This window comes from Tripterygium wilfordii, chromosome 2 (assembly GCF_013401445.1).
Source record: "Tripterygium wilfordii isolate XIE 37 chromosome 2, ASM1340144v1, whole genome shotgun sequence".
Classification (NCBI taxonomy): domain Eukaryota; kingdom Viridiplantae; phylum Streptophyta; class Magnoliopsida; order Celastrales; family Celastraceae; genus Tripterygium; species Tripterygium wilfordii.
Genome location: NC_052233.1, coordinates 11,090,165 through 11,106,184, shown reverse-complemented (window position 1 = coordinate 11,106,184; position 16,020 = coordinate 11,090,165). Strand labels below are relative to the sequence as shown.

Below are 16,020 nucleotides of genomic sequence, written 5' to 3'. Positions count from 1 at the left end.
TTATATGAATTGTGATTCTGTGAATAGTTCTGCTTGCTTTTTTTTGGTTTGGGACGCATTCTTTATCTTTTATGCTTAGGTTCACTATGGAAATGATATATTAAAGAGTATTGTTATAAGTGGGTTCCTCGTTAAATCTAATTCTGTTTTAGTTTTTGTCATAGTTGTTGCCGTGTTGGTCATGGATGGTCAGGGTTAGTTGACCTGTGGCTTTGGTTGGTCCATGAAGAGCCATATAATATATGGTTTTCAGATTTGGTGCATATGAAGTGATAGATGGACCTACCATGCTCATCAAAATTCAACCCGTTTGACTATTGAGGTCAGGACCCTATGCACCTTAAAGAGACAAAATTATGCAGTAGTCTTTACCTAGGGATCTAACACGCCCAAAATTTCAACATAACTGGATAATTATTGAAGCTACCCTGTCTGTCTAGCACACACTTGGGTCTGATTTTATTGGCTCAATGTATGATTAGATTGCTTTTTTTGACATTGATACTTGTTAGTGGGAACTGTAATCATCATATGAGGGTAGCTCCTAATGCCTCTTAGTGCGAACTGTTTATCATGTGAGGGTAGGTGGTGGATTCCTGCTGGGACGTTCATAGACCCAGCAAGGAAACAACTCTGAATTTGTTTTAGAGATTGCATAATTTCTTTAGCCAGATGGAGAGGGTATCATAGTCATATTTACACCTGCTTAAATCTCATAGGCTAAAGAGAGCTTTGAATCCAGACCCTTCTGAATTATTCTCTCCACCCAAAAAGATAAAAGAACAGCATTGAGGACTGGAGTTTTAGGATGCAAAACACGCTGTTGGCTCATGGGTCTGTGTGGATGGTTGCTTTGGCAGCTTTGGTTTGGGTTCTTGGTTGGTATGGTTGGTGTGGTTTTACCTGTTTCCAAGGTTAGTTAGATTATACACGGTCAAGTCTCTCTCTCTCTCTCTCTACCACCACCCTCCTTATTTTCAGCTGATTAGTCCCCACTCGTTGTCAGCTAGTGTCAGCTAGATAAAGAAATAACAAAAGCATTGTCTCCTTAGTCCTTAGAGTCTGATTTAGTCTCCATTCTCATCCCAAATCTCTTCCATTGTCAATGCCATCTGCTGCTTTTTAGCTCAGTTCTTGTCCCCATAAGGTCTCTCGAGTTCATGTTTTCCTGATACTGGTAGGTGGGGCTGCTCAACATCTTTTTGTCAGCATTTTCTGGCTAGCTAGTCCCACAAGGCTGACAAAAAGAGGTACAGAACCCAAACAATAAATTTTTACTGACTCACTTGAGCACTATATAGAAGCAAACACAATCAAACTCTTTCAATCTTATTTCCTTACAACTTTCTGTGCTTAAGTCCAAGCCTATCTATAAAGAATTGTCACTTTTGTTGCTTCTCTCAATTTTCTAGATGCAGCCAATAATGGCCAAGACCTCCCATGACTCTTCTTTCTCTTTCTCTAGAAGATACTTCAACTGGAGGAAGAAAGTTGAGGATGAAGATGACATGGAAGAGAACTTAACTTTCAGCTCCTCTTCACATTTCTCTTATGAGGATGACAGAGCAGAGGAGTTTAGTATTCCAATATCCACACACACTCCTTCAGTGCCAGCACCAAAGAAAAAACATCAACTTATGGCAGTCTCTAAGCTCCGATCCGCTCTTACTGTATTCAGCAGGAGCCGATCAGGCAATCGATCCAGTGTCCGCACTCGAATGATTGGCACCCTTTTCGGGTATCGACGGGGTCATGTCCACCTTGCTTTTCAAGAGGATCCAAGGCTACCTCCAGCATTCTTTATTGAAATTGCAACACCAACAAGTGTACTTGTTAGAGAAATGGCTTCTGGGTTGGTGAGAATTGCATTGGAGTGTGAAAAGAAGTTGGAAAAGAAAGGGCTGAAGCTGCTGGAGGAGCCAATATGGAGGACTTACTGCAATGGAAAGAAATGTGGGTACGCGACCAGGCGCGAATGTGAGGCAACAGAGTGGAAGGTGTTGAAAGCGGTGGAGCCAATTTCAATGGGTGCTGGTGTTTTGCCAGGAAAGGATGGGGATGGAGTAGGTTCTGAAGGGGAGCTCATGTACATGAGAGCAAAGTTTGAGAGAGTTGTTGGTTCTAAATATTCAGAGGCCTTTTACATGATGAATCCTGATGGATCAGGAGGTCCTGAACTCAGTGTTTATTTGCTTAGAGTTTAAAACTTGTGCTTTAATGTTTCTGGTGTTGGTTTCTTTGAGCAAATGAATGGACTTCAGGGTCAGATTTCTCTCCTGTATTGTGTTCTTTGAGTAATTCATTTCCTTCATTTGGGGACTAGTTTAATCCCTTTTGGGCTGTTGAGATGAAACAACAAAGGTAGAGCATGGATGGTCGATGGTTGGTGGTGAGGTTATGGTTATAATTGTACCATTGTATATAGGTTCTTATCTCTGCTTTTCTTACTTAGCTGTGCTATCTCATCTCAAATGCTATGATGGACGTACACGATTGAATATGGAGCCATGATTTCACATAGATAATTTGCATCTATCTCATCATTTGGAATAATGAGATCAAAAAATGCTGGGATATTTAACATTTTTTTGTCTCGCGTGAGGTGAAAGCAGAAATATTCAAATACCGGTGAATCAATAAAAATAATGAACGTAATCAATGGTCCAAAAATCATAAGGCTGTGGGGAGCTCTAGGAACAATGGTTTCCCCCCATTCAATAAAATAGCTTCAATTTGGTTTTGAAATTTCCAAAGATTGTGTTCTTCAAGAGAAAATGCTACGTTCAAATGGTTTTGCTTGGTATCATGCGATTGAATCCAAAACAATTCACAGTACGGATGCTGGAATCACCACATCAATTTTTGAAGAGGGAGAGAGACACTTCTTGTTACAAGAACTTCTTGGCAGTCGCCTGTTAAAACCATCATAACAAAATGCCTTCCTTTTTCCTTTTATTTTTTTTTTCCTGTGTTTGTGGGCTTGTGCTTGGAGGTGTAAAGTGGGCCGTGAGCCCGGCCTACATTATTTTTAGGGGCTGGGTCGGGAATCCTGACTTTCAAACGTGCTGGCCCGGGTTGTTGCTAAAATAATATAATATTGCTTTTTTTTATTTTTATTTTTATAAGGAATATAATATTACTTCTGTAAAATATATTCCTAAGATCTGAGCATTATCTTGGAACTGTAGCAATCCAGTTTTTCTTCATGGAGCCAAGTTTGTTCTCGTAAAGTTGATGTATTTTCCAATGTTTCTACTTTCTTGGGCTTCTTTGGGCTTCAAATTTCGTGTTCGTGAAAGCCTGATTTAAGCCCATCATATAGTGGTTTATCACTTCATCGTGTGTCCATCTAAGCAACGGGTTGACGTCGGCCCATGAAACCCTATACCTTGCATCTTAGGCCCAAAATAAATTTTGTCGAAAGTATTGTCAAGGGCTATGATTGAAATTCCGGCCCAAAAGTTTCTTTTAGAAAAAAGAAAAGGAAAATGAGTAATGAAATCATGAGGAGATCATTGTTAAAACTTGCATCCAAGTCGGTTAGGGTGTAAGTGACCGGGGATTGGGTTATAAGTCATGGATTTAGAGAGGGGTAGGATTCGAACCCACAATCTAATGGGTGGATGATCTTTTATATGCAATGTAATTACCGTTCAACCAACAACTCAATCGCAGTTTCAACCCTCTTTTGCTCTTCATGTATGTCTAACCTCTTGTTGGCAAAAGTTAACACCCACATTATATATATTGTGCTTAATAATCAAAATATTCTTTTTAATTTTACAAAAAAGTTGATAATCTAGCCTCCTTGTAAGGCGGCTACATATATATATATAGTTAGAAAAATCAATCCATTAAGTTGACTTCGAAACAAACTTTACAAATGGAGCCCATATGAGTCCGATCCCCACGAGCAGGCAAGTCATCTTTTTAAGGACCACGGCATATATATAGGGATTTTTCTATGCACACTTAAAATACACATCACCTTTTAAGGGTGTAGGTGAGTGAAATGATAAGTGAGACCCATTTCTTTGGATCCCACATATTTTAAATCAATAGTGAAGATATAAGTGAGTAAATTAGGTGCGCATATACTAAGGATCGTAATATTTTGGTGCCAGCTATCTCTAATATTTAGATAAACGCGCATGATCCACGTGAAATCGTGGGTCTCACATGCCCTACATAATCTATATGAAATCGTGTGCGTTTATCTCTCACATTTGGAATATGTGATGAAAAAAATGTTCAAATCCATAAAACCGCTGATAAAATTAATAGCTATAGAATTGTGGCATTGAATTTGAATAACATACATATATCAAAGAAATACAGACGTTGAAATCCAAGCTCATAACTGTAACAAGGATGGATATATAATCCTGACCAAGTCATATATTAATTAATTACTAAGAGAAATTCATGAACATAAGCATCAAGAAGTTGAATGTTAGCATTCTCAATTACTTGTCCAAATACAACAACTTACATTAATTGTTGGTTGATTGGTAAATTAGGTACTCACCCTCCCACTTTCAAGAGGTCATGAGTTCGAGTGTGGGAGACGAGATATTTTCTTGAAATAAAATCTTGAGGGGATGATAGAAACACTCGTAGAAATACCCTAATAGTGAACAATATCTGGATACAAAAATCTCATCAACAGTTACATATATGTATTATTAATTATCACTTGGATTTGACGATTAAATATTGAAGATAAATATCGTATTTCTTAGTTTGTTAGGTATTGGAGAATTGTCAAAGAAAATGGGGTATTCCGTACAACTATATATTTAGTTTTAAAAGGGAAAATAGGTGGGAGATTGAGTAATGAATTTGAGATGGTCAAAAGAGTGACAACATATATATGAAAGCCTTGAATTATTAAAATAAAGAGATTGGTGAGAGCATGCCTAGCTTGCATATGATTGTTTTATAATTTGTAAGGATCTTTGACACTTCAATTTTCATACCATTTGATAACTTTCTTTTATTTTGTCAAATCTCTCTCTCTCTCTCTCTCTCTCTCTATATATATATAGAGAGAGAGAGAGATGAACAATCAAAATCAATCCAAATGGTCACTTTTTTTCTTCTGAATGATGACATTCAAAGTCAATATTTGATAGAGCACCTCTTTTTGAAGGAAATTTAACCTAAATAAAGTCTCATTTTGAAGCAATACTCTCATGGGTATTGGGTTTTAATCCAATTTATCCCATCATTATGTGAGAAATTTCTATGCGCGTATGATATGATAACTTGAGTTTAGACTCATATAAAATGTTCATTGGACAAACTCCTATGATTACATGCCCGATTACAAAGAAAGATAATTATATGCTAATATCACCTCATCAATAATTCAATCAAACCTTATAATCTAAAGCTACATAAGTAGTATATAACTTCATAAAATGAATACCCTGTGTGTAAATAAATAATTAAATCTTCCCCTATACAATTATGCAAACCACAAAAAGAGAAAGAAAAAAAAATATAGGAAAATTACGGATATGCCATCTAGCTTGTGAACATCAATCTTGAGGAGTAGAGTCGACAACCGAATTGTGCTCCTTCGATGGAGCTGAAGGTGGTAGAGGGACTCCTTTAGGGAAGAAATTGAACAGCTGATGATCTTCATATCCAAAACCCCTCACGCGAGGCTCCAAAATCATCGTCGCACCGGGCCTCGTTGCCCCGCAACCACCGACAAAGAGGAGGATGAGGAGGAGGAGGTGGTGGATAGGAACAGAAGAAACTGAAGCCATTATAATCGTAGGAGAATATTAAGCAGTTGGTGTAGGAAGGTAGGGTTCAAGAAAAAAAAAATGTGATTTGATTTTATTTTAGGGAGACAGAGTGAATATGTGTATATATATATACACACATATATACATACATACATACATATATATATATATATATATAGAGAGAGAGAGAGAGAGAGAGAGAGTAGAGAAGAAATTTTGGCAAAAATGGGGAGGCAAGTAGTAGGAAAAGTAAGGAGAAGTGAGGCACACGCTAAAGACTAAATTGTATGTTATTGCCGGCTCCGACTTTGCTTACTATAGCCATGCCCATGTATATACCTGTTTTTTTGTTTCTTCTATTAGAGTCAACTACAGAGATAAACTCAAAAAATGTAACAATCGCTATCGTTAATTTAAATATTGGTTGTGTAATTGGGCTAAAAGCCTGCACATTAACTTGTCAAATGTTATTGTTGTGGATGCGATTTTTTACCTCTACGGCGCTTCTACTCTCCTCTCTAAGTTTTATTTCAGAAAAATTATCTCGTCTCCTTCACTTGAACCCATAAACTCTTTAGGAAAGTGAGTGCCTTAATACCAAGTAGAGTAGATGGTAAAGAGGTTATGAGTTTGATTTTTTTACCTCTAGGGCGTTTCTACTATCCCCTCAAAATTTTATTCTAGAAATTATTTCACATCCATCACTGAAACCCATAACGTCTTTAGTTTGAAAAAGTGACCACTCAAATACCAATTAGATTAGATGCTAACTTGGGTACACTTTTCCCAAACTAAATAGATTATGAATTCGGGTGGGGGAGACAGGATGTATATATAATTGTGTAACATATTTGAAGTGTTTTAAACCATTGAATATAAATTGTGTAACATTATATTTTTTCTATTTTGGTTGTCAATTCCATCATCTAAATAAGTTTCAATTTTTTCCTCAACAACAAGAGGATGATGTTTCGGGGTGGCAGGGGTCTGCTGTAGTTTTTATTACAGCAGACCCCGCTGTAGATGTTTTGGGTGACAAAATTTTTTTATTTTATTTTGAAAAAATTATAAATGTGTAGTTTATGATCTAACGAACCCAACGATATATTTTTTGTTTGAAACAAAAATCAAATTCATCTTGATCCAGACAGCGAATGTTTTGAGTTTATATCCGACGGTCTAAAATTGTTAAGCATTTTTCATGTAGCATATGATTTTTGTTTTGAACAAAAAATATAAGGTTGGATTCGTTAGACCATAAACTACACATCTATAATTTTTTCAAAATAAAATAAAAATTTATTTTATCTTAAATTGTTATTACAGCGGGGCCTGCTGTAATTTTATTACAGCAGAGCCCCGCCACCCGATGTTTCGTGCTTCAACTTTGCTATTATACTTGTAAGCTTAGCAATTTCCATCACTAACAAAGCGACACGTGCCAGGTTTTGATTTATTAAGAGAGTTCGATAATTTATATGGATCTTTTGCGTGTGATGGTCCATTAAGACAAAAACTGGAAAGAGATTGAGTTTGATAAATTACAGGATTCATTCATTCAATGTGACATTGATAGCCAATAGTCTTCCAAAAATGTTAAGATCTCAGTCATCCCAATAATTCATCTTATTCCTTGATTGATATAAGTTTAAGGGTCCATAAGACCTGATGATTGAATCAGATAGTGACATGTCAATCACTAAAATGACTGTGATCCTATTTACTGAGATCTTTATCATCGTGGCAGCATCAAAAACCTACAATGGATACACTTGAGTCAACACTCCGTACTTATTTTGTCTCTCTTCCTTTTTATCATCTCTATTCCTTTTCAATATGTGGCATTATTTGATTGGTTGTGTTTATCACTATTCATCTATTTAGATAAACATCAAACATAAAGTGTGGGTTAAATTTCTATATGTTTTGGAGTGTGAAATGTTACCTAACGCACACAAGATCCAATAAAGTCTTTTCCTTGTGAAGTCCGTTATACATGCATGCTTTACCTGGTCAGTTCTCCCACCGCACGATGACCTGTTGACCATTACGCGTTGAACATCTGTCAAGTTTGGGTTGTTGGATTTTGAGATATTCTAATATTCACAAGTCAACGGAGATCCAAATTACACAAAAAGGTCACCGAAGGAGACTTTTTCCGTGTTGATGGGATCCTAACTATCCCAATGTCGGTTGGGCCTTGGGTGCTGAGCGTGTATGGGCACGACTCTATCAATGGTATCGGAGCATGATCCTGTTGTACCTTCAACTTGGGACCGTGCCTGCGGAGTGGGCGGCCATGGTGCTCGACCAACGGGGGTGCGCCTGCCGGAGTGATCGGCCATGGTGCTCGACCAACATGGGCGTTGGTCTTGAAGGGGAGGGTATTGATAGGATTGTCCCACATCGAAAGATGTGGGAGCTAAGATGTTGTTTATAGGGGGAGGTATGGGCCTCCCTTAGTACCCAAGGTTTTCTAGTATGGGCTAGGAGGCCTTGGGTACAACTGGCCCATATGGATGGGTGTCGGTTGGGCCTTGGGTGCTGAGCGTTTATGGGCTGTATTCAGAAGTTGAGGTAACTGAAATATCAATTATTGAGATATTTCATATTTGTCATTTTTGCCCAGATTATTGTACCAAATTACCTTCATATATATATACTATTTATTTATTACGGTGACTTGAGAAGGGAAAAAAAGAAACTAATTTATCTTTAAATTTTTTATTGAGAGAATTTAATTTTAATTATTCACACGCGTTGTCTTACGAGTCATGACTAATGACACGGCATATGGGTTGACTTAGGACTCTAGAGTCCAATAGCCCATTCCTGCTTTAAAGTCCAAATAACGACTGGGCTTTTGAAAGGATTTTAGGTCCAGTTTGGCGGGCATAATAATAATGACGTGTACAGAAGAATGTGTGTGGTCGTCGTCTTCGTTTTCACACGACTTGGGGTCACAAACATCTTCCTGGACAATTAATGTATAAGGTAGACTTGTGGTCGTTTATCATTAATTATCATTCAAACTTGGACATGACTGAAACAATCTATGAACTTTTAATGACACAAGAATAAGGGGTACTGACCTAGGAGCAGCCACTACAATTTCCCACAAACATCCAGTCTATTTTCCAGTGCGGGATCCACACAAATCTGTGATGGTCACTACAATGTCATCTACTGCAGGGCCCTCGCCTGGGGTAGCTGCGCCAGAAGGGCAAACACTACCTGTTGGAGGGAGGGCTAGACATGCAAGGCCCCTCGTCCGGGGGCACTTACACCAGAAGAGCAGACGCTGCCTGTTGGAGGGGGCGCTAGACATGCAACGTCTTGAGCCCTGAGCTATGCAAGCCGAGTGTTATGAGTGATATGCTTTAAACGCAAAAGATGGAGAAACAGTAAAACGCACACAACCCTTAATAGCAAATGGGGTTACTAAGCCTTGAGGAAGAATTAATGGCTCAGAGAATCTGCAACTGTACTAACCACAGAAAGGGAAAAAAAATTATTATATTGTCGATTACTCGGCCGTATTTTGGAAAAAACAATGTCAAGGATAGGAATAAAATAGCTTTCATTTCACTCTTTCTACCTGGTTCAGTGGCTACTGCGTGATCAATGAAAATAAGTTTTTCATGCCTGAACTTTATATATAGTTCTGCTAAACTCTCTATTAGCTGCGACGATATACCAAGTGATTTCTCACACAGATAACTAGAACTTACATCTTATGTCGCCTGAGATTGTAGCGCTTTTCTCCCACAGCTTGGATTGTTGGAGTCACTGGTTTGCTGCCTCTTCCTGCGCCCACCAGCTGTAGCACTGTCAGAACGTCCTTCACTATCACCACCATCATGTCCTATTTCATTGGTTCTAGAAGTGTGTGCTCGCTCCCTCTTCCTTTCGTTGCCGGATGCTTTCTCAGGACGACTAGAGAGACCCTGATTATCCTTTGCTTCAAGCTTGCTATCATTCGGCTGCAAACTTGCATCCACTTCTGCTTTCCCTGGACTTCCACCGAAGAACACTTTAGCATCTTCAACCACCGCCTTTACGGAGCGTGTTCGATGCAATCCAGACTTGCGTCTCCCACGTTTAGGCCCACCACTCTTCAGCTCTTGTTGCACAGAAATTTCTGGAAACTCTTGTGCCTTACTGCCTATAGAGCTATGATCTCCAACAGACACTGAATAACCATCACATGCCTCTCTAACAGCGTGATCATATTGGAGCTGTTGGACATCAATGGTGTCCTTAGACGTCCCAAGGGATTGTAGCCATTCATCTTCTGGAGCACCAGACCCCATTGCCACATCATAACTAGACCCCTCAGCTTTTATTTCCTCATCATCCCTCAAATCTAACAGAGACGAATCCTCTCCCAATATTGAACCGCAAACAGGCTCAGCCTTTTTTGTTGGGGACATGCTAAATATTATTGAAGTGCATTTGTGGAGCCAAGACACGCTCCTCCCCGACTCTCCATCAGATCTGTGGGTAGCTTTAACATTAGAATTAGCTTTATCTCCTTGAGGATTCCTCATAAATTTACAATCCAGCCCAGTTAAAAGAAGAGCCTCCCTCTCTTCAATTTCAGGTAGTTGGAGATCAGGAAGCATGAATTTCCTCGTGATTTCTCCACAAGTATTGCAACTACTATGCTTCTCAACAAAAGCAATGAAGCAATTTCTTTCCTCTTGAAACTGCTCTCGCCAGCACTGGATTTTCCGGCTAAGCTTAACCAGTTCATCAATGTCCTTCTGTAGTCCAAGTTCCTTTTCTTTTAGCAAGTCCTTGTTCATTACAATTTCCCGCTTTTCCCTTTCTATTCCATGCCTTTCAGATACAATGTATTCCAGTTTCCTCTCAGCAACATCCTTCAAACAATTAATATTGTTAAGTTCTTTCTCCCTCTCCCTCTCAAATGCTCTTTCCTTTCCCTTCAGATCTTTTTCGATTTCCTCCTGCCTATTCATCATATCAATCTCAAGATCACTTTTCCGAGATTCAAAATCTTGAAGCATTTGACCATGATCATTTTGGGCCTTTTCAGACAAAATCCATTGCTCATGTTTCAGTGTTTCTTCTAACAATTCTTTCTCCTGTTTAATTGCCTCAAGTTCTCTCTGAATATTCTCCTGAATTTCATTTTCCAATTTTTTCAACCTTTGCTCATCAGAAGATTGTATTTTTTAAAAATTTTCTTTCTCTTCTATGATTTCCCTTAGCTCTTTGGTAATATTAGCTCTTTTCTCATCAAGCTCTTCCCACTGTCTTTCAAACTTCTCCCTTTCCTGTTTCAAATCTTCACTTTCTTTCAAAAGAAATTCCCAATGAAGTCTGCACTTCTCCAACTCCTGTTTCAGTTCTAATGGCAAATGGAAGTATTCAGACCTCTCCTTTTCACTTATCTTAAGCCTTTCGTTATCCACAACAATCTGCTGCTCCTGCTGTGCAATATCAGCCCTTATCTTCTCACACTCATCTTCGACAATCTGCAAGCATTGTTTATCACCAAGCAATTTTTGCCTTTCTAACTCCAACTTTTTTTGCTCAGCCTTCATAGACTTCTCTTTCTCCTTTACAGTTTTCATCCTCTGTTCAAAGTCCCTTTCGTGTACCTTCATTCTCTCCGACTTCATATCCAGAGCATGCACCTGTTTTCCTCTCTTTTCTTGCTTATGTTTAATTTCAGCGTCCCGTGACTTCACTTCATCTACTCTGCTTCTTAGTTCCTCATCAAGAGCCTTCCTCCTTTTTTCAAAATCTGACTCAACCCCCTGCATTTTAGCACCAAGGGTGGTCTTATATTCATCGAGGATATTCTGAATCTCCATCTGTTAAATATCCATAGAAAAACATTATCTCAGTAAACAAAAAACTAATATTCATCCAAGTTCACATTGAAGAGGTAAATTACCATAAGAATCAAGCCATATGCAACTGATCCCTGAAAACATATCAGATACCAGCCACCGTAACAAGTATAGGAGGCACCCTCAATTACACACACAGTCCACCCCCAAACACACAAACACAGGTAAGAAAAAAAAAGATGATGTTTTGTTTATCCCTAGTACAATTTCTAAACTATCTTCATGAATGCTTATAATAACCAACTCTTTGAAAACCCTTCAACACCTGATAAATTAAAATGCTATTTGACCAACATAAGAATGCCCCTCAAACCTATCAATAAAGAATACAAACTTCACACCCTATTTTAAAAACATCACAACTTCAGCCTGCATCACTTAAGAATAAAAATAAAAAATAGCTGTTGAAGAAAAATAAAGAAATGCAAAGGGATCTCAGTGTACTCTAAGCACTCCATTGGCAACTTTTGCTAAGAAAGGGTTAAAACCTGTATCTTATACAGTATAGTAGGAAGATAACAATTCACAAACAATATATATGCCGCATGTAATGTGCCATGATTGCAAAATTTATTCCAAATAGAGTGCAAGCTATAAAAAGTCAATTTTATATGTTGAGAAATATAAAAAAGAGTTGTACATAATTTAGAGGAAAAATTGGGGGTTTGGACTCACTCTTTCTCTAGCACTAAGCTTTTCTTCCAACGCAAGTAGTTCCTTCTCTTTCCTTTCTAAAGTGCTTCTTATAGAATCAGATTTCTGAAACATTACAAGATAGGCAAAGAATTACACACAAACTTCAATGGCAAACTTAAACTAAGATATGTGGCCCAGAAACCCAAGAAACTCACCATCTCTTTTGCGGCTAAATCGGAGAGTTCAATGTTTAAACCATCTTCTGTCCCTTTCATCTTTGAGCTGGATATATCAATCTTATTTTTTTGTTCTTCAAGGTCCCTCTCTTTCTGCTTAAGAATCCTATCAATTTCATCTGCACTTTCCTCTCTCTGGTTAAGGGCTCTCCTAACATTACAAAACCTCTCTTCTCCTTTTTGTAATCTACTCCCCCATTCTCGTAGGTCTTCCCTCTACTTATAAAAAGCTGTCTCGTGTACTTTTCTCCTAAGAGCAATGCAGTTGTAGTTGATCTAAATATCAATCACACACTAGAGAAAATGTAAGAATATGAAAGCATTAAAGAGAAATCAGAAAAGTTTAAGCATAACATACTCTGTATTTAAAGAGAGGCACTCGCTATGAAGCAGACTTTCCCGATTCTCTAACTCCAGCAATTTCATCTCCAACTTTGAACTCGTTCTGTTCACCTCGGCAATCTTGGTTTCAGCAGCAAACATATTTTCTTTCACCTCAACAGATTTCTCTTCTATTCTACCAACCAAGCCATTAACATCGGACAACTTTGTCTCAGCATCAAGCTTGATCTTGTTGTGTTCCTCTTCCACATCGTGCAAAGCCTTTTCAAGCTGCAACAATCAGATGCATGATGTCAAGAAAAATAAAAAATTTCCAATCACACTGCTTAATTACGAAAATGTACTGGAAACTTCAAAAAGTAAAAAAAGACTTAGGAAAGGTAAATATTGTCAAATGCGCCTACACTTGACAAACATTAGAAATATGGGGTGCAATATACACGCGTTCTTCATACGAGATTCCTTAAATATAGGCTAAAGTGCTAAACATCAACAGAGAATGTTTTAAATTCTTAAGAAAATGTTGTTTATAAACGGTTGCATATAGCATTCACATAATCTTGCAGAATAATTATAATACCAATAAGCAAAACCAAACGAAAGTTCAACCCAATATTATAAAACTATAAAAGTGAGAAAAATAAGAGAATAACGTACATCTACCACACGATGCTTCTCAACTTCCAAGGCTCTCCTTAGATTTTCCACCCGCTGCTCAGATTCAGACAATTCAATCAAATGTGTCGTCTGTTCGCGCTTGAGGATCTCATTAGCTTCAGCCTGTGCTTGCCTTAGCTCTTCATACTTTGAACTCCACTCCTTTTTCTCGATGAGTAGAAGCCCCATATTATATTGATAATCAAATACCTGTACCAAGAAAATAGTTTCTCAAATAGTACAAGACAGATGCTGAAAATCCGGTTGCACAAAGTTCATGCAAAACCTGATGAAATCAAACCTAAAATAGAGATAAAGAAGGACAGTAAAATTATAAGCAAAATAATATAAAATCCTTTCTACCTATCACAACCCTAAACCCTAAGCAGAAGCTTCCCGGAAAGAGAACTGAGTAAATAAAAATTCAAAGGCCAAGCAACATAAAAGTATAAAACACACTTGGATACCACAATCGAAACTAAACATCAAAAGCCACCATAATGCACCAATTCAAATATACAGCGAAAAAAAAAGAGAAATGAAAACGAAACCATGGGTCCTCAACAAACCTCCTTTTCAAGCTTCGAAGCCTTTTCAAGCAGTGCTTCGCGGTCTCTCCTCTCCATGGCGGCTTCATCCAAGAGACCCACCTCCTTAAACTTCTTCCAATCCTCCATGTTTTCAGCGCCCAACCCTATCGCAGCTTCGTTTTCGTTCAGTGAACCCACCAGTGAAGGCGGCGGTAGTAGACCGTCGACAGAAGCAACCGCTTTGCCTTTCTCAACATTCTTCGGATTTGTAAACCTCCCAAAGCCACCGCTTATTCGGGCCTCACTCCGCGGCGTAAACGCCTTCCTCTGTGGAGTGAACATGGCGCAATAATTTGAGGCAAATCAAGAAAAATAAACCGAATTCCTTGTAATTCCTACAAACCCTAATTCGAAAGTTCCCTCGCGAAATCCACTTAACAAGATTAATGTCAGCATGAACAACGACACCAGATTCTTGAAGGTATTTTCAAGTCTGAAAACCAAAATCGATGGCGCCTATTAGAAAATTTGAACTTTGAGTGTTGTTTGTCTCCGCGAAACGAAGAAGGCCCGAAGCCTGTGATTTTGATTTCCGCGGTTGATTCTGCGAAATTAACCGCGGTTGTTTGGCAGAGTGGAAATCTTAATTTTCGCTAACGAAAATGTTAAGAAGAATATGATGAGCTTAAAGCTGTGAAATATGCTGTGAGATGTTTGGTGAACTAAAAACTGACGCTAACGAAAAAATGGTTGAAATAAAGTATTATAATATTAATTTTTTATATTAAAATTAATCTAATAAATATAATTCTGATTAAAATTAATTTTAAGTATTAATTAATAAATATTTTTAATTATTAATTAATAAAATATTAATATTTCTTTATTTTAATTATTATAACTGTTAAAATATTTTTATAGTATTATAACTGTTAAAATATTTTAAGTATTAAAATTATTTTAATACGTAATCTAATAAATATAATTTATATTAAAATTAATAAATATAATTTATTATAAAAAAAATTAAGTATATTAGAAAACTGTATATATAATATTAAATAGAAAACCGTATATATATTAGTAAAATTGTGGGGCCCACATTAATTATTATAAAAACTTAAAAACATAACCATTACGTGGGCCCCACAATTTAAAAATTTTTTTTAAAAAAAAGTGTTGGTGGATCCGCCTAAAGAAGCTCCAAAATGGAGCTTCTTATATTGCAGCGGCCGCTGCACCGTTTGGTGCAGCGGAAGTGGAGACAGCGGGGTGCAGCGGCAAACAGGCAGTAGGATTTGTGATTTTACGCTTATACCCGACTGGATTGGGCTATAGAGAATGTCATGGAAGAGGCCCGTGTCCAACTTCTTGGGCTGAACAAGTTGCCAAGGCCCAAGATTCACATGTGTCAAAACACCCCACTTTGGGCTTCAGCCCTTTTTGTAATTATTTTCTCTTGTTATGTCATTCGCTATACAAATCAACTCATTTACCATGCGTAGTACTTACCAAGTTTAGAAGATTTCGTTAATTTTTATAACAAAAATGCTAGAGATTTCGATAATTTTTGTGACAGTTATCTCAAGTATTGGGATGGAAAACATGTTATTCTCGAGCAACAAGAGGACATTACAAATCAACTCATTCACTGTGCCTAATACTTACCTAGTTTAGAAGATTTTATCATAATGTCCCCCAATTTCAATAGACTAGTTATAATTGTTTTTAATTGCCCCACATGAGATGCTTTTTTAATTTTTATAACAACAATGGTAAAAATTCTAGTATTTCTATGACAATTATCTTAAATACTGACATGGACATATGGTTCATGTGAATCGTGAATCTCACATGTTTCGCACCATCCATATGAAATTGTGTGTATACATTTTCATGGAAAAAAATTATTGGGATCCTGATTTTATAATTAATAGTCTCAAATGAGGTATAATTGCCATACCAAAGATAATCATTT

General features: G+C 37.5%; 3 protein-coding genes across 6 annotated transcripts; 1 reads left to right on the top strand and 2 right to left on the bottom strand.

Annotated features, from left to right (window-relative positions):
* Positions 1-1,016: 1,016 nt before the first annotated feature.
* Positions 1,017-2,405, top strand: LOC120008908 (protein MIZU-KUSSEI 1-like). Its single transcript, XM_038859286.1, has 2 exons — positions 1,017-1,250; positions 1,413-2,405. The coding sequence occupies exon 2, from the start codon at positions 1,413-1,415 to the stop codon at positions 2,202-2,204; it is 792 nt and encodes a 263-aa protein (XP_038715214.1). The 5' UTR covers positions 1,017-1,250; the 3' UTR covers positions 2,205-2,405.
* A 6,359-nt stretch (positions 2,406-8,764) lies between these two features.
* LOC120008390 (protein CROWDED NUCLEI 1) lies at positions 8,765-10,957 on the bottom strand. Its single transcript, XM_038858697.1, has 2 exons — positions 9,491-10,957; positions 8,765-9,102 (listed from the first exon to the last, which is right to left on the bottom strand). Exon 1 carries the CDS (start codon positions 10,787-10,789, stop codon positions 9,494-9,496), a length of 1,296 nt encoding a protein of 431 aa, XP_038714625.1. The 5' UTR covers positions 10,790-10,957; the 3' UTR covers positions 8,765-9,102; positions 9,491-9,493.
* A 385-nt stretch (positions 10,958-11,342) lies between these two features.
* LOC120008343 (protein CROWDED NUCLEI 2-like) lies at positions 11,343-14,630 on the bottom strand. 4 transcript variants are annotated; one of them, XM_038858692.1, is made up of 5 exons: positions 14,082-14,630; positions 13,513-13,722; positions 12,872-13,125; positions 12,493-12,789; positions 11,490-11,602 (listed from the first exon to the last, which is right to left on the bottom strand). In XM_038858692.1, the coding sequence occupies exons 1-4, from the start codon at positions 14,382-14,384 to the stop codon at positions 12,549-12,551; spliced, it is 1,008 nt and encodes a 335-aa protein (XP_038714620.1). In that variant the 5' UTR covers positions 14,385-14,630; the 3' UTR covers positions 11,490-11,602; positions 12,493-12,548. The 4 variants fall into 4 exon arrangements, with proteins under 4 accessions (XP_038714621.1, XP_038714620.1, XP_038714619.1 ...); XM_038858691.1 differs by lacking the exon at positions 11,490-11,602 and adding an exon at positions 12,317-12,400; XM_038858693.1 differs by lacking the exon at positions 12,493-12,789 and having other exon boundaries at positions 11,343-11,602.
* Between the last annotated feature and the right edge of the window lie 1,390 nt (positions 14,631-16,020).

Excerpts from the sequence above, each read along its gene's own strand:
- LOC120008908 (XM_038859286.1), top strand. The coding sequence starts at position 1,413 with ATGCAGCCAATAATGGCCAAGACCTCCCATGACTCTTCTTTCTCTTTC.
- LOC120008390 (XM_038858697.1), bottom strand. The coding sequence starts at position 10,789 with ATGCTTCAAGATTTTGAATCTCGGAAAAGTGATCTTGAGATTGATATG.
- LOC120008343 (XM_038858692.1), bottom strand. The coding sequence starts at position 14,384 with ATGTTCACTCCACAGAGGAAGGCGTTTACGCCGCGGAGTGAGGCCCGA. Across the intron at positions 13,126-13,512 it reads AGAAGCATCGTGTGGTAGAT|CTTGAAAAGGCTTTGCACGA; the intron begins GTACGTTATTCT and ends TGATTGTTGCAG. Across the intron at positions 12,790-12,871 it reads TGCCTCTCTTTAAATACAGA|ATCAACTACAACTGCATTGC; the intron begins GTATGTTATGCT and ends ATTGATATTTAG.